The sequence below is a fragment of the Oryx dammah genome, unplaced genomic scaffold (genome assembly GCF_014754425.2).
Source record: "Oryx dammah isolate SB20612 unplaced genomic scaffold, SCBI_Odam_1.1 HiC_scaffold_13, whole genome shotgun sequence".
In the NCBI taxonomy this organism is placed as follows: Eukaryota; Metazoa; Chordata; class Mammalia; order Artiodactyla; family Bovidae; genus Oryx; species Oryx dammah.
In genome coordinates this window covers 55,921,972-55,944,979 of record NW_024070197.1, presented here as the reverse complement: position 1 = coordinate 55,944,979, position 23,008 = coordinate 55,921,972, and the positions used below count along the sequence as shown (strand labels likewise).

Genomic DNA, 23,008 nt, shown 5'->3' with positions numbered 1-23,008 from the left:
TTGGAATAAACTTTGAGGCAAAAGAATATAGCTCCATAAAACCGTTTCTTAATATTTCACAAGTATTCAAGGAGAGTAAGGTTCCTCCCTTTTCAAGACCTTTTAAAAAATGTGGACCATATTTAAACTCTTAATTGAATTTGATACAGTATTGCTTCTGTTTTATGTTTTGGCTTGGGCCATGAGGCATGTGTGATCTTAGCTCCCTAACAAAGGATTGAACCCACACGCCCCTGCATTGGAAGGTGAGGTCTTAACCACTGTACCTCCAGGGAAGCCCCAAGACAAAGGTATGAGAGTTGAAGTGATCTCTTGCCCAGATCTCAAGTCTCAAAGGGGTCCTTTTGACTTAGGAGCTTGAAGGATTAAAAATCATCCCACTCTCTTGGTATTGCCCCATCTCAGAGTTGTTCCTTTCTGTCCTCAGGACTGTGGGCTGTGATCAACAACGCCGGAGTCCTTGGCTTACCAACTGATGGGGAACTCATTCCCATGACCGAATACAAACGATGCATGGCTGTGAACTTCTTCGGGGCCGTGGAAGTCACGAAGGCGTTTCTGCCTCTTCTCAGAAAATCTAAGGGGAGGCTGGTGAACATCAGCAGCATGGCAGGTGAGCTTGTCTTTCCCCCACAAGGCTGTGGGTGCCAGTCCTACAAGATGCAGCTTGTAGCATTCTTTGTGGGCTGAACAAGAAAACAGGACTCTCATGCAGGGCTGGATGAAGATTAGTCAAATCCCGTGTTTGCCGTTGATCTTAGCACAAAACCTTCCTTGTACTGACTCTTACCTATCTTCTAACTCATCTGTTCACTACTGGGGATTTAGGGTTCTCACATATCCTCACAGCGTGACTGCTAATGCACGAGCTTCCTAGATTTGGCCAGGAAACCCTGCATACAGTTCACGTCAGCATGACAGAGGGAGGACCTGTGTTTTCCAGCCTCCCAGCATCTGCACTCTCTGTCCTTCCTTGGACAATGAGTAGGCACATGTCTTCACTCTTTTGGCACTGTCAGTGGTCCGTATCTCTGTTGGTTGCCAACTAGCATTTTCTATAAATTATTCCCATCGTTTTGCAATCTCAAGATAGTTGGGACAGGGTGTGACATTTGATGGCTCATCTCTCTCCATTTCAAACGGCAGATAGTTAACAAGTCAAGGGTTTAACATCTCCCTTCCGTAAAAAAATGCTTTCATGCAGGTGATGTCAAATTCTTTCTCCTAGAATAGATATTTCCAAACTGGGGTTCTTGATACCAAAACCAGACAAAGACAACACAAAAAAATAAAACTACAGGCCAATATCGCTTATGAACATAGATGCAAAAATCCTCAACAAAATTTTAGCAAACAGATTTCAGCAACACATCAAAAAGCTCATTCCCCAGGATCAAGTTGGGTTTATCCCAGGGATGCAAAGATTCTTCAATATATGCAAATCAATCAAAGTGATACACCATATTAACAAATTGAAAGATAAAAACCATGTGATAATCTCAATAGATGCAGAAAAAGACTTTCACAAAATTCAGCACCCATTTATGATTAAAATTCTTCAGAATATGGGCATAGTAGGGACCTACCTCAGCATAGTAAAGGCCATATATGATAAACCTACAGACTGGGGTTCCTCAGAACCTTAGTAGGCTTTCAGTGGTGTACAGGGGGTTGTTTGGGGAAGTCACTGCGTGGGTAAGTGGGAAGCTGAGAGGGTGGGCTCTAAACTCCAGGATCCTGTCTTTGCATAGAGGAATGCCGATCTTCACTGTTGGATCAGTTGGCTCTCAGTAAGATTTTTTTGAAAAATAGAAGTCCAACTATTTGTTCATCTGATTTGGGTTTCTTTACGTTTCAAGGGGGAAGGGTTTTTTTTTTTTTTTTTAGACAGTTGATATTGTCCCTGATATTTTCTTCCCTGGTTTTAAGTTAGCAACTTCCTTGAACTTTACAGCTATTTGAGTGTGTTGCTAACATTGCTACTTTCCCAGGTGGCTCAGGCAGTAAAGAATCTGTCTGCAATGCAGGAGACACTGGTTTGACTCTTGGGTTGGAAAGATCCCCTGGAGAAGGGAATAGCTACCCACTCCAGTATTCTTGCCTGGAGAATTCCATGGACAGAGGAGATTGGTGGGATACAGTCCATGGGGTCGCAAAGAGTCGGGCATGACTGAGCAACTAACACTTTCACTTATCACAGGTTTCCATTAAAGGAAAATTTTTGAGTATTAAATCACACATCTCACTCCTATTCTCACCGCTAGACGTGCAAAACCTTTACACCTAGCCTTAATTATTTCCATTCTGTTATTTTACCATCATCATCAAGTCAGCTCAAAAGTTTGCTCTCTTAACTTCTTTCTGTTCATCTCCTGGTCTTTAGGTTTCAGAGCTCTGAGCTTTCTTTGGTTTGTTTAGCCCTGTGCCTTTCTCTCCTTTGCTCTCAGCCAGTCACCCACAGGAGCCTCTCACTCCATCCACCAGGATGTGTGGAGTCTTCCTTCATCACACCCAGCTCCAAATCCTTATGTTTCAGGGAAAACACAGCAGTGGGTTCGTTTACAGGACTCAGAAATCACCCAGGGTATTTTATAAAGTTGTTAGAACAATAGCATGAAATCAGAGCAGACAGGAAGCATGTGTCCCTGACAGCGCAGGCGTTTGTAAGAAGACAAGAGCCAAAGATCTTAAACCATGCGTACAGTTTACCTTATCGATGAGGAGCAGAGGAATTCAGCAGAATTCCTTGCATTTTGCTGATGAGTGTTTTGCAGAACAATGGAAGAGATTTTAAGCAAGGAGAAAAGAAGCTAGACTGTAACACAAAAATCAGAAAAGTCATGGGATGTGTAAAAGACCGTATATAGCCTACTACTAATCCATAGAAATTAACATCCAAGATGATGACAGCTTGACGATGAGTCTCTTGGCAAAGCTAATGTAATAGTAATTTTGGAAAATGTACTTATTTGGGAGTACATGCTGGTCTTTTTCTCATTTTGAAGATGGAGGTATGGCGAGAGAGAGAGCGCCAGTCACTAATAAGTGTTCTCCAAAGTTCTCCCGGGAGCTCCTGGCAGCCCTGACCCTTCAGGTTGTCTTGAGCCTGGCACCTAGGCCACCCTCTTCATGACAAGAATATCATGTAGATTTATCATGGAAGTTTGCATCAGCCAGGAGGAGCTAAGCTGGAACTGATGACTCTGTTCCACTTATCCAAGGCTGCATAGCAAGTAACCCCAAAGACAGTGTCTCAGGACACTGTGAATAGACAAGTGGTCTGGTAGAGAATAATGATCTCTCAAATATATCCATGCCATGATTCCCTGGACCTGAATCGTGTGACCTTACCTGGCAAAAGGAACTTCGTAGGTATGATTGAGTCAAGGATCTGAAAGGCAGAGGCCATCCTGAGTTATCTAGGTGGGTCTGATGCGGTTACAAGAATGCTTATAAGAGGGAGGCAAGAGGGTCAGAGTCAAAGAGTGGTTGGAAGGTGGACAGTTGTGACCAATAGAACTGACGTTAAAGTACTTAGAGCGGTGCCTGGCATATAGCAGACATCTAATAGATGTTAATAACTAGTAGGAAGCATCCATTAGGCATTATGGAGAAGGAAATGGCAACCTACTCCAGTATTCTTGCCTGGAAAATCCCATGGACAGAGAAACCTGGCAGGCTATAGTCCATGGGGACAGAGTCAGATATGACTTAGCAATTACACAAACTACTATTAGGTTTTAGGCATTTTGGGGATGCCAGCAGGTATATGATCCCAACAACCCTGCAAAGTATTAGTATCCTCCTTTCGCAGTTGTGAAAATCAAGTTTCAGAACAGTTATATAACCAACCCTCCAGCTAGAACTGGAATTGAATTTTGGCCCCATACTCTGATGCACCAAGTCACTGTCTCTCCCACCGATTTAGGTAAGATCTTGTGTTAACATCATGTCAGAGACTTTTCCCAAAGGATCACCTCTACCATGTTCCTCTGCCTACTAATCTGTAAGCTTTAGCCTCACCCCCATACCCAGGTGTAAAGAGGGTCAGTATAACCACTCCTGTAAGACAGGAAGTTCCAGGATTGGGGCAGGGCAGAAACATTGCTTCTTTAAAGACTTCTCCAGGAGATGTGCACAAGAGTCGATCACATTATGAATACACCCTTGCCTTCTACATCTCCCCCTCTCCAAAGAAAGCAACAAGAAAGAGAAAGAACAAGAGAGGCAGCATGTAGGTATATAGGTAGAATCAGGTTTCAAAAAGGAGAGAAAGCCAGGAAGCTGAGTGGGGATAAATTGGGTGGGTTTTGATCCTGTCTTTCCCACTGACAGTGGAGTGACCCAGGACAAAGCTCGGAATCTGAGTTGCAGCTTGTGCATTTTACAGGTGAGATGGGATGAAATGACATGGATTTAAGCATCAGCCTTGAACCTGGCATGTAGTAGAGTCAGAGACTCGAAGGCCATGTGCCATGAAGAGGCTGGCTCTGTGTGCCCCTGTGGCTTTTCATCTCGCGCGCTGCTGGCGTCACCACGCCTGACTGCGACACTCACGGCGTTTCGTCCTGCTGCTCCCTATCACGCACTATAGCTCCTGGGCAGATAAGCCCAGTAGGCCACTGCTTCCAGATTTGACCACAACTTACCCGGGAGGACATTTCCTCCCGCCCTGTAAGCAAGTTTGTTTCTCATCCCTCCCTCAGAATAGGATGGCTCTTTAACCTAAATCCCAGCAAGGCAGTTTGATAAATATTTAACCAAGGATTGAAGGAAGTGAGAGATGACTCTCTGATTGATGGGACAAAGGGCAGGTGAAAAATCTCTATGTTTGAGAGGTCTGAGGTCCTTCCTGGCCAGCTGTCCTCTTAAGAAATTGCAGAGCAGATACCTGTGTTATGCTGCAAGCTGTGCTTGAGTGGGAACAGCTAAAAGCAAACATTATCAAAACGACTCAGGCCTCAGGGATTTTGAGCCGGTTGTGCTCTGAACTGCGCTCTTGTATTAAACTAGCTGGGTGACCTGAGGGAAGGCCACCCCACTTGTCTATGGGTCCCTTTCACCTTCTGTCATGACAGGGTGACACAGCTCCCGAGTCTAAGGCAGCATTTCCCAGCCTCCACATTACTGGCATTTCTGGGGCGGCTAATTCTTTCTGTGGGGGGCTGTCTGATGCACTGTAGGATGTTTAGCAACACGTGTTCTTGACTCATTAGATGTAAGTAGTACCCACCCACAGCGCTGAGAAACCTTCAGATATTACCACGTGTCCACTGGGCTGGGGTTGGGGTGCAGAACCACCCCCAGTTGAGAATTTCCAGTCTCAACCGTAGAACCAAATGCACTGTGGGTTCTGAGCACTTAGCACAGTTGCAGAAGTCACTCTAGCAACAGGGATCTCTCTACTGAGAGGTACTAATGGTTGCCCAGGTTCACTAAAACGATGCACAACTGGAGAGTTGTGTGTTGAGTATTATTGCGGGCAAAATGAAGACTGCAGCCCGGAAGGCAGCACCTCAGATAGTTCTGAGAGACTGTTCCAAAAGAGGTAGTAGGGGAAGGCCAATGTATAAGATTTTGGTGAAGAGGGGAGCTTAATACCATTAAGCATTCATTTACAAAAAGGTTTCTGCTAGTCAAGAGGATCTGATGTCACCATGAAGGGATTTATTGCTTTTCTAGATATGAGGAGATGCAAAGACTGAGCTTATAAAATCTGTTCCTAAAACATCTATCTAAAGGCCCATGCCCTCAGGGGCACAGAGTGCCTTACTCCACCTGAACTCCCTCCGCAGGTGTGAAAGGTCACCAGTTGCCACAGTGCAGGGTTCAGCCTCCACCGAGGCAGATGGTGAATGCCCTTGTTGTTCAGTTGTTCGCAAACATCTTGGCAAGTGCCAATTTGTAGTTGACACCTATCACATCAAGCTGTTTAAGAATGCGTGAAAAACTTTGCACCCAAGTCATTGGCCTCACAGAGAGTCTTATAAGTCTACAAATTCTAGGTATCGGCAGATCCAACCTTGAGTTCAGTTTGACTTAGTCCATGTGGTGGTTTAGTTACCAAGTCGTGTCCAACTCTTGTGACCCCAGGGACTGTAACCCGCCAGGCAACTCTGTCCATGGGGTTTCCCAGGCAAGAATACTGGAGTGGGTTGCCATTTCCTTCTCCAGGAGATCTTCCAGCCCAGGGACTGAACCCCGTGTCTCCTGTCCTGCAGGCAGGTTCTTTACTGACTGAGCCACCAGGAAGCCCTAGTCGGTAGAAATTGACTATGGGATTATGCCTGGATTTCTTTTTTTTTTCCCTTGCCGAACTTGCTGCCTTAAGGGAACCATCTGGCAAATCATTCAGCCGGTCTCAGCTGCTCAGTACTGTGAGAGGAAGCCAAAGATGAGATCTACTTCCTTAAAACTAGCCAGGGCAAGCACAGGGCAATGCGGGAGAGGGGAGAGCAAGATGGAGTGAACGTCTTCGTGCTGAGTTTAATTAGATGCTAACATACTTGAAGTCATTCATTTCTAACGTCTACAGGATGCAGAGACTAATCCCTTTTAGATCAAGAACACTCTAGCCAAGGATCATCCAGCTGCTAAGTAGTTGAGTCAGGGTTGGTACCCAGGTCTGTTTTTTGACTCCAAATTCTGTGTTTCTCTCACTCTTCCAGACTACCAAACAAGGAGATACCCGGCAAAAATGGGGAGGGGGCCAAAAAAACCCCTCAAAACAAACAGAAAAACCACAGACCCTCACTCGAGTATGTTTAAGCAATGATGAGGAAGTGTTAGCAGTTTAGGGCTGTCGCCTGCATCAGTGCTTCTCAAACACTGTGTACGGAGACCACCTGGTTGATGTTGCTGTTCAGTCGCTCAGTCGTGTCTGACTGTGATCCCATGGACTACAGCACGCCAGGCTCCCCTGTCCTTCACTATTTCCCCGAGTTTGCTCAAACTCATGTCCCTTGAGTTTGTGATGCCATCCAACCATCTCATCCTCTATTGCCCTCTTCCCCTTTTGCTTTTAATTTTTCTCAGCATCAGGGTCTTTCCCAGTGAGTCTGCTCTTTGCATCGGGTGGCCCTGTTAAAATGCAGGATTTAACTGAATTGGTCTGAGAGGGCCTAAGAGTCTGTATTTCGTAACTAATTCCTATGTGAATGCTACTGGTGCCTGGACAATGTTTTTTAAACTTTGGATGCATTAATATCAGCAAGAGGGCTACTTAGAAAAAATGACAGGAAGCCAAAACTTCAATGAGGTAATATTTCACACCCAGTAGGGTGATGTCACGAAAAATCAGAAAACAACACTTGATCTGCCAGGATGTGGAGGAAGTGGAACTCTCCTGAATTGCTGGTGGGAATGTAACATGGTGCACCCTCTGTGGAAAACATTTGGCAGTTTCTCAATAAATTAAATTGGAGAAGGAAATGGCAACCCACTCCAGTGTTCTTGCCTGGAGAATCCCAGGGACAGGGGAGCCTGGTGGGCTGCTGTCTATGGGGTTGCACAGAGTCGGACATGACTGAAGAGACTTAGCAGCAGCAGCAGCAATAAATTAAACATAGAGTTACAGTGTGACTCAGCAATTCTATGTGTGTACTTGAGAGAACAGAAAACAGGTGTTCAAACAAAACCTTGTATACAGGTCTTCATAGCATCATTATTTACAATAGCTAGAGATGGAAACAATCCACATGTCCATCAACTGATGAACTGATGAACGTAATGTGGTCTGTCCACACAGTGGAATATTATTAATCCACAAAAAGGAACAAAGCGCTGATACACTGAAGGGTGAACCTTGAGAAGATCGTGCTAAGGTGATAGAGGCTGGCCACAAAAGGCCACATCTTGGGACAGTCCTATTTATGTGAAATGTCCAACACAGGCAAACCCATAGAGACAGAAAGCAGGTTAGTGGTTCTCAGGGCCTGGAGGGAAAAGGTGTGAGAGGTGATTTCTTAATGGTTACGGGGTTTCCTTTTAGGGCCTTGAAAATACAGAACCAAATAGTGCTGTTGGTTGTGCAATATTGTAAACATACTAAAAGCCACTGAATTATACACCTTAAAAGGGTTAGATGGTGAATTTTACATTTTGTGTGTTTTATCACAGTAAGAAAAAATTTCTGCTCTCACCCCCAGAATTTCTGATTCAGTGGGTCTGGAGTGGGACCCGAGGGCTTGCACTTCTAATAGACTCCCAGCTGCTGCCTGCTTCTCAATCACACTTTGAACAAGGTCTTAGATATTTCTTTTGTTATTGAACAGTTTGTTAAATCCCCAGGGACTGGGGAGATGTTATTAATCTCAAATTTCTGTTATCCATACCTAAACGAGGTAAGCAAACCTACCTCTCCTGGGTGTTCTTTTTTTTTTTTTTCCTTTTGGCTGCACTTTGTAGCATGCAGAACTTCCCCAACTAGGGGATCAAACCCATGACCCCTGCAGTGGAAGCATGGAATCTTAACCAGTGGACCACCATGGAAGCCCTGGTCTGTGTTCTTGAGTTGGAAAGGTGCAATATCGTAATGAACTTTGTTCCTTTTTTGGGGGAGGAGGATGGAGGTGGGGATTCTTAGATCCCTGACCAGGGACTGAACCCTGGCCCTCAGCAGGGAAGCCCTAACCCCTGGACTGCCAGGGAATTCCCTGGACTTTGTTAGCTGAATTGACTCACTTGACCTTGGAGGAAGCAGAAACCAGCTGGGAGCCCTTACTACTTTCTCCCGAGACAAGGTCATGAGTACTGTCTTGGGAAGATATTAGAGAATGAGAAAGCTGCTGTGGATATGGGACCCTGGTACCCCTATAAATGTGTCCTGTGCCTGGTCCCAAATCACAGAGAAGAGTTTCCCCTACACCAACAAGCAATGCTCAGATACCAGCAGGGTGCCTACAATGCCACTCAATTCTGACGCTCTCTACCTGGATATAGCATCAGGTCCCGCTGTCTGAGGGCTCAGTGCTATAGGACTGTCCCCCCAACCACCCTCCATCCCCACTTTGGATTCAGTTCTAACATCTATCTGCAAGACGCAGAGACTAATCCCTTTTAGATTAAGCACATTCTAGCCCAGGATCATCCAGCTGGTAAGCAATGGAATGAGGGTTGGTACCGAGGTCTTTTATTGTAAATTCTCTAAATTCTCACTCTTCCAGGTTACCAAACAAGGACATATCAGGCAAACACGGGGGCAAACAAACAAACAGTGGATGCTGCTCACAAGCCCAGGTTATCATCTGTGCTTCTGACTGATGGGCTGTAGAGCAGAGGTACCAACTACTCCATCGTTGAGACTGATTAATTTGCTAGAGCAGCTCAACTCACTGGATTACTGGTTTATTACAAAGGATATTAAAGGATACAGATCAAGAGCCAGATGAAGAGCTACACAGGACAAGGCATGGGGAGAGGCTGAGATGTTTCCATGCTCTCTGAAAGCCAATCTCCATGTGGTCACTGACCTGGAAGCTCTCCCAACCCCCTCCTTTGGGGCTTTCGTGAGGCTTCATTAGAGCACGTGATTGACTACATCGTTAGCTATTGATGATTGACCTCAATCTCCCCTCTCCCCTCACTGGAGATGGAGGTGGGGGTAAAACCGAAAGTTCCAACCCTCTAATCACAAGGTTGAACCCAGGGGCAACCAGCCCCATCCTTAGGCGAGGGTTTTGTTGGTTGCCTCATTAACATGACAAAAGTCTCCTTTAACCTTTGCAGCTCCTGTCCCTTAGGGCAGGGGTCCCCAGCAGCCAGCCCTGAGACTAGTACCTCCTGTCAGATTAGTGGCGGGGTTAGATCAGAAGTAAAGTGAAGTGAAGTGAAGTCGCTCAGTCGTGTCCGACTCTTTGCGACCCCATGGACTGTAGCCTACCAGGGTCCTCCCTCCATGGGATTCTCCAGGCAAGAGTACTGGAGTGGGTTGCCATTTCCTTCTCCAGGGGATCTTCCCGACTCAGGGATCGAACCCGGATCTCCAGCATTTCAGGCAGATGCTTTAACCTCTGAGCCACCAGGGAAGTGCATAATAAATGTATGTGCTTGAATCATCCTGAAATCATCCCCACCCCCCACCTCCTGTCTGTGGAAAAATCATCTTTCATGAAATCAGTCCCTGGTGCCAAAAAGGCCTGGGACCGCTGCCTTAGGAAGCTCCCGGGGCTTTAGAAGCCCAGTGCCAGAAACAACGGCTATGACCGAATACACATTTATTATAAATCAAAGTATCACACCCTACCTATGCAGCTTTGGGCTGAAAAGTTGCAGTTATTCCGCCCTGTGTTATAGGACATCCACTTGGAAAGCTGTGTGTTAGCTTTTGGTCAGGAAAAAGATGATCTGGTAGGTGTAGATTGTTGTGCAAATGAGGAGCCTTTGAGGCCCTGTGCTTCCTCAGAGGACCCCAAGAGCACTTGACTGCTAGAACTGAGAGAAAGGTTACTAACCTGTTGCTTGTCCAGCACCAAATGAGTCAGGCAAAGACTGGGACTGAGCCCCACCTTAGGGGTTGGGGGTGGGGTGGGTCGGGGGAAGGCCTCACAGTTCTGTAAGCTGCAGGATTGTAACTTCAAGGTTCCCTCTACACCATGAAATCCAAGACAAGGAACCCCAGACTGATGACAAATGTGAATGCTGAGTTTGTTCTTGCCAGACAACAGAGTCACTGAGTAGCTCCCCGAAGCAGAAAGACTGGGTAGGGGAGACTGGTAGATGTAGAAGGGCGTGGGATGCTGCATTCCTGGTGGCTCCACCAAGGGGAGATAGCTGGTTTGCAGTTGTGAAGGATGGAGAGAGTCCCTGGGGCTTCCCTGCTGGCTCAGTGGTAAAGATTCCGCCTGCTGATGCGGAGATGAGGGTTCAACCCTGGGTTGGGAAGATCCCCTGAAGGAGGAAAGGGCAACCCACTCCAGTATTCTTGCCTGGACAGAGGAGCCTGGTGGGCTATAGTCCATGGGGTTGCAAAACGTTAGACACGACTTAGCAACTAAGCAACCACAGCAGCAGCAAAATAGTCCATAGGTTTGTATGCAGATGGTTAAAACAAGTCCCATTGTTGCCCGGGTGTTCCATTAAGTTGCTTAACAACAGGTCACCCCATACTCTGGGCAGTTTACCAGCGCTGGCTACTTAGAATCCATTGACAGAAACCACAGCATTCAATTTTAGTATCTCTTAAGCGAGTATCCCTCTAAGGGCAAAGTTTTGCTCTTGCATTAGCCAAGTATGTGATGGGGGCGAATGTGGGATGGAGTGACAAACACGTACACTGTCACTTTAAATTTGCTGGCAGCCTCAGCAGAAATGTCTCACACTCTGGTGTGCTTAGGGGGCTCATCGTTTACGTTTCAGATTAGCCAGACCTTGATTTGGGGGCTTCCTATTTGTTGTTATTTAGTTGCTAAATCATGTCTAACTACTCTTTTGCAATCCCATGGACTGTAGCCTGCCAGGCTCCTCTGTCCATGAGATTCTCTAGGCAAGAATACTGGAGAGGGTTGCCATTTCCTTCTCCCGGAGATCTTCCCAACCCAGGGATCAAACCCACATCTCCTGCACTGGCAGGCGGATTCTTTACCAATGAGCCACCAGGGAAATCCAGGGGCCTCCTATGACAAGCTTAAAAAAAAACACCTAAATTTTTAGTTTTATTTACCAAAATGTTAAGAGACCTTATGATCTTGGTACATCCAAGGACCTACATGGGAGCTAGGCAATTCTCTTTCCCTAAGATGTCTTAAATAGAGTATGCCTTAAAAATTTTTTTATTTGGAAATAAGTATAGATTCTCAGGAAGCTGCAAGGAAATGTACAAGGAAGTCCTGTTGGCCCTTCACTCAGCCTTCCCTAAAGATAACATTTTGCGTAATTATAGTGTGACATCAAAACCATCAGTACCATGCACAGAGCTTATTCAGACTTCCTCACTTTTATCTGCACCCATTTATGTGCGTGTGTGTAATTCTGTGCGGTTTCATCATATGCATAGATTTCTAAAACCACCAACAGAATCAAAATACAGAATGTTTCAGCAAATGATCCCCTGAGCTATCCCTTTCAGGACCACATCCACACTCTCACTCCAACTTCTGGCGACCACGAATCTATTCTCCATCTGTATAATTTTATTTCAAGAATGTAATATAAATGGAATCATACAGAATGCAACCTTTTAAGATATGCTTTCAGTCAACATAATTTAAGGGAAATATATTTTGACCAAGGCACATACAGCTCAAGACCAATCAAAACCAAACGTGTAAACAAGAAACACTTTCTTCCAGCATAGCCTTAGATTTAATTTCAGACTCTTGAAACACAACATACCTTACCCCTGCCCTCCCCCTGCCCCCACCCACATCTCTGAGACTTAGATCAAAGATAAGACAACAATGCCAGGTCACTATCCAACTTCTGAGTCACAACTTCTACAACGGAAACATAAACCTCAGTTTTCCCAAGTCCCAAGCTGTATTAACATTTACACGTCCAGAAGACAGAAATAAATGGAAAAAATTCAGAGATGTTCTTGAGAAGCATTTAACAACCAAATCTGACCACTGGAATCACCTAAGGGAGCTTTTAAACAACCCGGTGCCTCGGCAAATAAAGGAAGGTCTATTAGGGAGCCTGTTTTGTACCAAACACTCACTCAGCTTTCACAACCATCCTGTGATACACGTATTACCCTTATTCCTAATTTACAGATCAAAAGACAGGTGCATAAACATGAACTGGTTTTCCTAACTTTAACTGGCTTTGAACATAGGCACAGTTGGCTCCAGAAGCCAGCCTTTAACTGCTGCCCTCTGCTAACCTTCAGCTGGCCACGCATACCTCATCTCTAAAAACTGTGAAGAAATGACAAGTCTAACTGTCCAAACTGGGTTGAGAGTTTGAACAAGTTGCTTTAGCTTCTTTGGCCCTTCTCATGGGTCAAAGGAAAGAATTGGATTTTGAACTCTTAATTTAATCACTTCAATAAGAAGCAGCTTAAATATGTGGCAAGCAGGAATCAGAGTTTAATATTTGATGCCAGATTCTGTATTGAAATTGCATTAGTTAAGCTTCAGGACTCTTTCTTTTAAGTGACAGGGCCAAACCTCAAAGGAACTTAAAGAAGGAAGTAGGAGTTTTATGAGCTCACTGACAGTTGCAAACAAGCTTCAAGGTCATCATAACTCTTCCCCCAGCTCCATCTCCATTTCAGTCCACAACCCTCCACCTCTAGGTTGCTGAACTCGCTTGTCACCACTTTCTTTTGCTTACCTTCTGTGAAGTGGTGACCAAAACGGCCCCAGGAGTTCTGATATTTCACCATTATCACATGTAGATATCCAGGAATAAATGATAAAGCTATCTCCCTTCCACAATCTATATCAGGACTCTGCTCAGTTGAAGTCACATGCACAGCCCCAACCCAGTCTCCATGGCCAGGGGATGCAAGATCATGATTGGCCAATCGGCCTCTCTTAATGATGACAGTACCCCTGACTGACAGCCTTCCTGCAAAGCCAGAGGGATAAGGGAGAGTGTTTCCCAAAAGGAAGTTATGTGAGCCAGACCAAAGATTTATTTAAAAAAAATTTTTTTTGACTGCACCGCCTGGCCTGTGAGATCTTAGGTTCCCCACCAGGGGTCAAACCTGAACCCTCTACACTGGAAGCATGGGGTCTTAACAGCTGGATCATCAGGGGAATCCTAGACCAGAGCTTTAATAATCATGTAAGAAGAATAATGCTAATTGATATTAGCTCTTCTAGGTATCTCTTCAATGCCTGTGTTTCCTGCCCCCCAGTTTTACTGGGCTGCAATTTTCTTCCCAGGAGCAAGCATCTTTTCATTTCATGGCTGCAGTCACTGTCCACAGTAATTGGGTTCCCTTTTCTCCAAACTCTCTCTGCAGCATTTATTACTTAGAGTCTTTTTGATGATGGCCATTCTGATGGGTCATACCCTCTTACAGAGATGTCCCACAGTTCCCTGTGGTGTCAGTTACTCCTTGCGGCAATGTGTTAAGCCCAAGTACAAGTACAGTAATGGAGTGAACAGTGCCCATTCTACCCCTCCTCCCCCCAACATATGTCCACCCAAGACCTCAGAACGTAGGTTGGCCAACCCGGAAGGTCAGAGGTTGGGCAGATGCTCTTTATTACATTAGCTTAATTGCTGGGAGAGACTGAGCCTTACTCTTGGTTTGTCATTGGACCAGCCGTGATGGAACAGCCTTGGAAAGCAGAAGCAAAGGAAGCCAGACAACAGTGTGACCAGGAACACACGCTCACCTGGGTACCGGGGGCCCTTGTCTTCCTTTGTCTGCCTTAGTCGTTGCTGATACCAGCTTCTGGCATGAAGTAGGTGCCATCTAAAAACTTAGTGGATGAACAAACAAAAACCTCAGACCTGATGGTTTTTTCTTCCTCTCGTTGTTCCCTAGGAGGGGTTCCAATGCAGAAGATGGCAGCTTATGGCTCATCCAAGGCAGCTCTGATCATGTTTTCATCAATCCTGCGACAAGAGCTGTCCAAATGGGGAGTTAAAGTCTCTGTCATCCAGCCCGGAGGCTTCAAAACAAGTAGGTGTCTGAGCCCAAGAGCCCTGAAGTGTTCATTCTGGAAGAGATTCTGACAGAGGTTCTGCTCTGACAGAGGTCAGATCAAACCTATCAGCGGTGGACCAACATGGGGTTGGGATGGGTGGGCCTTTCTTAAGCGAGTATGCGCGCTCAGTCGCTTCAGTTGCGTCCGACTCTTTGCGACCCTGGGGACTGCAGCCCGCTAGGCCCCTCTGTCCATGGGATTCCACAGGCAAGAATACCAGAGTGGGTTGCCATGCCCTCCTCCAGAAACTCTTCCTGACTCAGGGATCAAACCCCCATCTCTACTTCTCCTGCATTGGCAGGTGGGTTCTTTACCACTAGCGCCAGCTGGGAAGCCCCTCTTTCAAGCATTGATGGCCAAGTGCCCAGCTTTGCAATGTATAGTTGCTCCCCTGCCTCCTCACACCCATGAGTTATATTGATGTCATGTATTTTTTCAAACACCACCTTGTCCTCTCTGGAGGATATGGATATGATCTGCTTCCTTCTACCCCGGGAGGAGATGGCTGTCCTTTCTTCTCCTATTGCTGAATTTCTGGACTCTAGGGAGAGGCAAATGACCCCTCATGGCTGAGTCCTTAGTTCTGGGCCATCAAACATTTAATTGGTGATTTAAGCAAAGATGTAACAGAGCATGTGTAATAAAAAACCACACACTGGGAGAGGGATGCCTAACACGCTAAAGAACAAACCCTAGAGGTTTGAATATTAACTCAAACGCACCAGATGTAAATTGGAAAGGAAAGCAGAACTTTGTCTTGAGGTATTTGGCAGCCAGGAGTCTCCCAGAGCTGTCCAGGAGGAGCCAGAAGATGGTGAAATGGTTCATCTGGGATGGAAACCTGGGGAAAGACATGTGGCCCATCTGGGTTGAGAGGTGGGGCCAGAACTGTAGGAGTGGAGGGGAGGTGAAGTCTGGGGAGGGGTTTTCAGCTTAGGGACTCTTTGGGTGGGGAGAAGAGTTGAGGGGAGTTGATGGAGAAGGCGGATGCCAAATGTGACAGCCTGAGAGACAGAGCAAGGAAAGCTGCCTGACAGCTAGTGGAAAAGGGGAGAATGATGAACTGGCAGGAGGTTTGAGGGCTTGGTGACACAGCCCACGTAAACTTCTAACACAGAGATGTAGGATGCACTATCGACCAGACAGCAGCCCTGCAATTAAGTGACTGTTTCAAGGACCCAGTGAAATTGTCATTGCTAGCATTTGGGGGCAGCTGCTCTTATCAGGCACTAGCCATTTTCCATACATTCCTTCTTGATGCTGTTGATCTTCTTTTTTAAACTGAGAAATATATCACATATACACAGTTTAGTAAATTGTTATAGAAACTCATGCACTTAACATCCAGATCAAAAAACAAAACATTTCCAGCTCCCAGAAGCCCCCATACGGTCCTCTCCACTTTTGGCTCTCTCCTCCTGCAACATTTAACCTCCTGTATCTTCTCTAACAATTATTTGCTGTTCTTGACAGTGTTCCATGCATGCATGCATCCTCAAACAATAGTTTGTCTTTATTAGTTTTTGAGCTTTGAATGGAATCAACATGTATGTAATCTTTTGTGTCTGTCTTTTTTCACAAAATATTATGTTTTCACAATTCTTCTGTGCTGTGCATACTGTAGTTCATCCATTTTCGTTGCTGTGTCATATTCTGTGAATATGCCACAAATTTTTCTGCTATCAATGGGATATTTGGGTTGTTTTGGACTTCCCTGGTGGCTTAGATGGTAAAAAATCTGGCTGTAATGCAGGAGATCTGGGTTTGATCCCTGGGTTGAAAAGATCCCCTGGAGAGGGGAATGTCTACCCAGTCCAATATTCTAGACTGGAGAATTCCATGGACCCAGTAGCCTGGCAGGCTACAGTTCATGGGGTTGCAAAGACATGACTGAGCAACTTTTTCTTCTTTCTTTCTTTCTTCTTTGGACAATTGTGAACAATTCTGTGGAGCTCCTGGCTCACGTACTGTGGTGTATGTGTGTGTGTATGTGATTTTTCCTACGACACATACCCAGGAATGGGATGACTGGATCATAGATTTTCATTATCTTCAACTTTACTGGATAATTCTAAATTGTTCCCTTAATTATCATTCCAATTTTACTCCCATCCTTTCTGTATATGTCTTAATTTACATCAGAGCCCTGAGGGGTAGGTTTAATCGACATCATTCACCAGGTGAGGACACAGCTGTAGGGTGGGTAACAGATATTCCAGTGTGGACGTCTATGACACCACAATGGTGGGGAATTAGAAATCAGATCCCTTGGTGTAGTGCCTGGTTCTTTTATATCATAAACTAAGCTGCTCTCAATTTAAAGCTGACATTTGGGGACTTCCCTGGTGGCCCAGTGGGCTTTCCTGATAGCTCAGAATCTGCCTGCAATGCAGGAGACCCTGGTTTGATTCCTGGGTCAGGAAAATCTGTTAGAGGAGGGATAGGCCACCCACTCCAGTATTCTTGGGATTCCCTCATGGCTCAGCTGGTAAAGAATCTGCCATGTAGGAGATCTGGGTTCAATTCTTGGGTTGGGAGAATCCTCTGGAGAGGGAAAGGCTACCAACTCCGGTATTCTGGCCTGGAAAATTCCATGGACTGTATAGTCCATGGGGTCTCAAAGAGTTGGACACGACTGAGCAACTTTCCCTTCACTTCACTTCACTGGCAGTCCAGGGGTTGGGACTCCATGCTTCCACTGAGGGGGCTGGGGTTCAATCCCTGATCACAGGGAAGATCCCACCGCATGCTACACAGTGGTGCCAAAAAGAATAAATAAAATGAAAAATAAAGCTGATATTTGCTGGGCTCTCTAAAGGCAAGAGGCCAGATGGTAGAGGGCTGAGGACTTATGCTTGGAGAATGACATTTGAATTGGGAGATGAGAAAAGGAATCTTTAGGGACACACAGTTTCTGAAGACATTCAAGGAGACATCAGATTTTAGGGGTCCCTTGCAATAAAAATAGCTAGAACATTTTGCACTGCAAGCACATTTTAAGATTTTATGTGATCCCCTGGAAAAGGAAATGACAACCCACTCCAGTATTCTTGCCTGAGAAATCCCACGGATGGAGGAGCCTGGTGGGCTACAGTCCACCGGGGTCACAAAGATGCGACAAGACTGAGCAACTGAGCACACACTAGGCAGGCGTCGTGATAGTCCCATTTCGTAGGCAGAAAACTGAGGCTCAGGAGTTAAGGAATTTCTCAGCCAGAGCTGAGATGAGCTATTGTTTGGATTTGGAACCAGGTCATCTTCACAGCTTTATTGTGTATGGCCTCAAAATGGCAGGGGATGGGCAACTGTATGTCAGAAGAGGCAGATGAAGTTTGATCAAAGGCTGGTGGCTTTGTCATCAATAAACTTAGCTTTGGGGATTGTGGGCAGGGCAGGTGCAAGAGTGATTAGAATGTCCATGAGATGTTCAGAGAGGGAGGAAGTGGAGAGGAAAAGAAACCCCCTAGTCTGTGAGAGCAGAGACTAGGGAAGAAGCAGCTGGAGGAACGATAGTTCATGCAAACATGTTTTCCAAGTCAAAGAAGCCCCCAGAGTGGTAACTGTCAGGGTAATCATTTCTTTAAGTATGGGTGTCAGGGTGTCATGCCTTCATGAAAACAAATGAGCGATTGAAACCCTCTTTGCACTTCCTTGAGTATAACTGGGTTAGCCAGGCTCCCTCACTATTCTGATATCCAGGAGTCACCCAGGCTGGCAAACAAGATTCACCCCCACAGCAACCCCTGTGCAACCACACGCTTTGCAGGAGGGAGTGTGGGTCGCTACAACCTTTCTGGAAAGTAATCTGGCAGTAGCTATTAAAATTCAAAATATACCTGTTTTTTGACCAGATCGTTACCCTCTGGGGACAGTAGCCTAAAGAAGTATAGGGTGAGGACAATCTCTTTAACAAGTGGTGCTGGGAAAACTGGTCAACCACTTGTAAAAGAATGAAACTAGAACACTTTCTAAAACCATACACAAAAATAAACTCAAAATGGATTAAAGATCTAAACGTAAGACCAGAAACTATAAAACTCCTAGAGGAGAACAGGCAAAACACTCTCCGACATAAATCACAGCAGGATCCTCTATGATCCAGCTCCCAGCATGCTGGAAATAAAAGCAAAAATAGACAAATGGGATCTAATTAAACTTAAAAGCTTCTGCACAACAAAGGAAACTATAAGCAAGGTGAAAAGACAGCCTTCAGAATGGCAGAAAATAATAGCAAATGAAGCAACTGACAAACAACTAATCTCATAAATATACAAGCAACTTATGCAGCTCAAGGCCAGAAAAATAAATGACCCAATCAAAAAATGGGCCAAAGAACTAAATAGATATTTCTTCAAAGAAGACATACGGATGGCTAACAAACACAGGAAAAGATGCTCAACATCACTCATTATCAGAGAAATGCAAATCAAAACCACAATAAGGTACCATTTCACACCAGTCAGAATGGCTGCGATCCAAAAGTCTACAAGCAATAAATGCTGGAGAGTGTGTGGAGAAAAGGGAACCCTCTTACACTGTTGGTGGGAACGCAAACTAGTACAGCCACTATGGAGAACAGTGTGGAGATTCCTTAAAAAATTACAAATAGAACTGCCTTATGACCCAGCAATCCCACTGCTGGGCATACACACTGAGGAAACCAGAATTGAAAGGGACACATGTACCCCAACGTTCATTGCAGCACTGTTTATATTAGCCAGGACATGGAAACAACATAGATGTCCATCAGCAGATGAATGGATAAGAAAGCTGTGGTACATATACACAATGGAGTATTACTCAGCCATTAAAAAGAATACATTTGAATCAGTTCTAATGAGGTGGATGAAACTGGAGCCGATTATACAGAGTGAAGTAAGCCAGAAAGAAAAACACCAATACAGTATACTAACACATATATATGGAATTTAGAAAGATGGTAATGATAACCCTCTACACGAGACAGCAAAAGAGACACAGATGTATAGAACGGACTTTTGGACTCTGTGGGAGAGGGAGAGGGTGGGATGCTTTGGGAGAATGGCATTGAAACATGTATACTATCAGGTAAGAAATGAATCGCTGGTCTATGTTCGATACAGGATACAGGATGCTTGGGGCTGGTGCACGGGGATGATCCAGAGAGATGATATGGGGTGGGAGGTGGGAGGAGGGGTTCAGGATTGGGAGCTCATGTACACCCGTGGCGGATTCATGTCAATGTATGGCAAAACCAATACAGTATTGTAAAGCAAAATAGAGTAAAAATAAAAATTAATTTAAAAAAAGAAAAAAAGAAGTAAAGGGTGAAAAACAAAAGGATATATTGTGCAAGGTTGTTGATGGCAGCACTGCCTGAAATGGGGAAACCTAGGAACGACTGTGTCGTCCTTTGATTGAGAAGCGGTGACTAAAAACTGCTCGGTGGAAAATTCTGCAGCTCTGGTTTAAACCTCGAGCCATTGACCAGGAGGCAGGTCTGTGATTTATTACTAAGCAAGCAAACCAAAAATAAAAACCTGCAAACAAAAAAATACATACTATATGTTTTCCAATGAAAACACATATAGTATGATCCTTTCTGTGTTTTGTTTGTGAAAACACAAATGAAATGAAATTAAGCTGAAGTCAAACATACATGTGTACGTTCATGAAGTAGGAAGGACTGTAAGATGACACAAAACTGAGTGACCTCAGAGGAGATTAATTTTTTAAAAATATGCGTCTCCTTAGTATTCATTATTTATACAATAAGCAGACATTGCTACTATATTTTAAAGTAAATATATAGATATTATTTGGAGAAGGAAATGGCAACCCACTCCAGTACACTTGCCTGGAAAATCCCATGGACGGAGGAGCCTGGTAGGCTACAGTCCATGGGATCGAGAAGAGTCGGACACGACTGAGCGACTTCCCTTTCACTTTTCACTCTCATGCATTGGAGAAGGAAATGGCAACCCACTCCAGTGTTCTTGCCTGGAGAATCCCAGGGACAGAAGAGCCTGGTGGGCTGCTGTCTATGGGGTCACACGGGGTCGGACATGACTGAAGCGACTTAGCATAGATATTATTGGGCTTCCCCTGGTAGCTCAGCTGGTAAAGAACCCGTGTGCAATGCAGGAGACCCAGGTTTGATTCCTGGGTCAGGAAGATCCCCTAGAGAAGGGGTAGGTTACCCACTCCAGTATTCTTGGGCTTCCCTGGTGGTTCAGATGGTAAAGAGTCGGCCTGTAATGAGGGAGACATGGGTTCGATCCTGGGTTGGGAAGATCCCCTAGAGGAGGGCATGACAACCCACTCTAGTATTCTTGCCTAGAGAATTCCATGGACAGGGGAGCCTGGTGGGCTGTTCTCCATGGGGTCACAGAGTTGGACATGACTGAGCTATTAAGCACAGCACAGCACATAGATATTGTTAAATTTTCTATAATAAGCAAGAATTTACTCCTGTATTAAATTATGGTTATATATTTAACCACATATCATTATGTGTTAAATTTTAATGTGTTGTTTAAAATGAAAGTTACATTTATTAAACAGATAAAATCATGTTCAAAATTATTTATTTTTTAGCTTTTTTTTCTTTTTTGGCTGCAAGGCTTTTGGGCCCTTCCCTGACCAAGGATTTAACCTGGGCAATGGCAGTGGAAACCCGGAATTCTAACCACTAGGCTACCAGGGAATTCCCAATGTCATAGATTTAACTTTATACACAGGCATTACTGCTATATTTTTAAAAGTGGATTGAGGGGCCTGGCTGGCCACAGTCCATAGGGTTGCAAATAGTCGGACACAACTGAGGCGACTTGGCACACTGGCATAGATTATATATATATTATATTTTATATCGTATATAATAGTCATGAAAAGATAGGTACTAGAATGTTTATGGCAACACTATTCGTAAGAGCCTCAAATTGAAAACAACCTCAACGGCCATCATAGTATAACAGATCAATAATTTATCCATGTGTGCCTGCATCTAAAGTCAGGCAAAACTCTGTTCTGTTCATCGGAACAGTTGCTCCTGGGAAAGGAACCTTGGGTGGTTTTTCCTTTTCTTGGTCTGGCTGCTGGTTACATGAGCTGTCCAGTTTGTGGAAACCTAGTCCTCTGTGCCCTGTTTTGTATGCCTGTTTAAAAGAATAGAATTGCCATTATAAAGCACATACTTTAGGATTTCCCTGGAGGTTCAGTGGTTAAGACTTCACCTTCCAATGCAGGGGGTGTGGGTTCAATCCCTGGTAGGGGAGCTAAGATTCCACATGCCTCTCTGACCAAAAAAAAAAAAAAAAAAAAATACCACAACAAAAACCCAGAACATCAACAACAGAAACAATACTGTAACAAATTCAGTAGAGACTTTAAAAATGACCCACATCCAAAAATCTTTAAAAAATAAAAATCAAAGCACTTTAAAAGGCATTAGGGAATGTCCTTACTGACAGAAGCCAAATCACAAGAGCCTTTTTCCCAGTTAGGGGTAGGACATGCCTGTTCTGGCCTTCCCAGCATCTGAGCCTCTCTTTTTTTTTTTTCTTCTTGCATCTCAGACATCTCAGGCACAAGTCAAATGTGGGAGACGCTGGAGAGAACTGTCCTGGACAACCTTTCCCCTGAAGTACAAGAGGACTACGGCCAGGACTATATCCTTAGCGAACGTAGTTTTCTCAGGTTAATGAAAACCTGCACTGATCCAGACATCTCCCCAGTGCTCCTGGACGTTCGGCATGCCATCTCTGCTCAGAGCCCCTTTGCATTTTATGCGCCGGGGAAATTGTCTTATCCATGGCTCTGTTTTGCTTCCTTCAGCCCTACTGGCATATTTGATTATCTTAGCAGAAAAATATATACTTATGGTAAGAAGATGCCAAGAGTGTTAAGCACATCTAACTGGGAGAATGAAGCTATGTAGGCAACTCAGTGGAAAATGTTAAGCGTCTTGGAATAAAAAGAAATCTCAAGCTTCTCATTAAAGCTGTGGTTTCCTACCTTGCAGCCCCTGTGAATTCTGTTGGTTGAATAGAGAGACAGGAGGGAAGGGGGCAGAGCACAACTTTTAAAAGAATGATAGTGACATTGAGCATATGACCAAAAAGAAAAAAAAACCCAAAAAACTGGTTAGAACCAATGAGGCCTATGTTGCTGGGAGATTCAACTCCCAGTGGATTGAGCCTCATTAGACACTCATCGCAATGTATTAGCTAAATGACACACTCACAGGTGCCAGGGCAGTTCTGAAGCCGACCATAAAAGGCCAGAAAGCGGGCAGTGCTCCAATTCCTGAAAATCCTTACCCCTTCCCCGAAACAGGTGGAGTGACCCTCCCACTCACCAGTTAGCTTATGAAATCACCCAGCCCGTAAAAACTGACTGCCCCATATTTCAGGGCTGCTCTCCAA

The 23,008-nt window shown here is 44.8% G+C and overlaps 1 protein-coding gene across 1 annotated transcript in view; it reads left to right on the top strand.

Annotated features, from left to right (window-relative positions):
• The window catches only part of HSD17B2 (hydroxysteroid 17-beta dehydrogenase 2), a 90,682-nt gene extending 68,085 nt beyond the window's left edge, over positions 1-22,597 (top strand). The window contains exons 3-5 of the mRNA XM_040254062.1: positions 428-613; positions 14,441-14,578; positions 22,160-22,597. Coding sequence (XP_040109996.1) covers positions 428-613; positions 14,441-14,578; positions 22,160-22,521 — 686 coding nt within the window. The 3' untranslated portion in view covers positions 22,522-22,597. The remainder of the gene's footprint in view (positions 1-427; positions 614-14,440; positions 14,579-22,159) is intronic.
• The last annotated feature ends 411 nt before the right edge of the window (positions 22,598-23,008 follow it).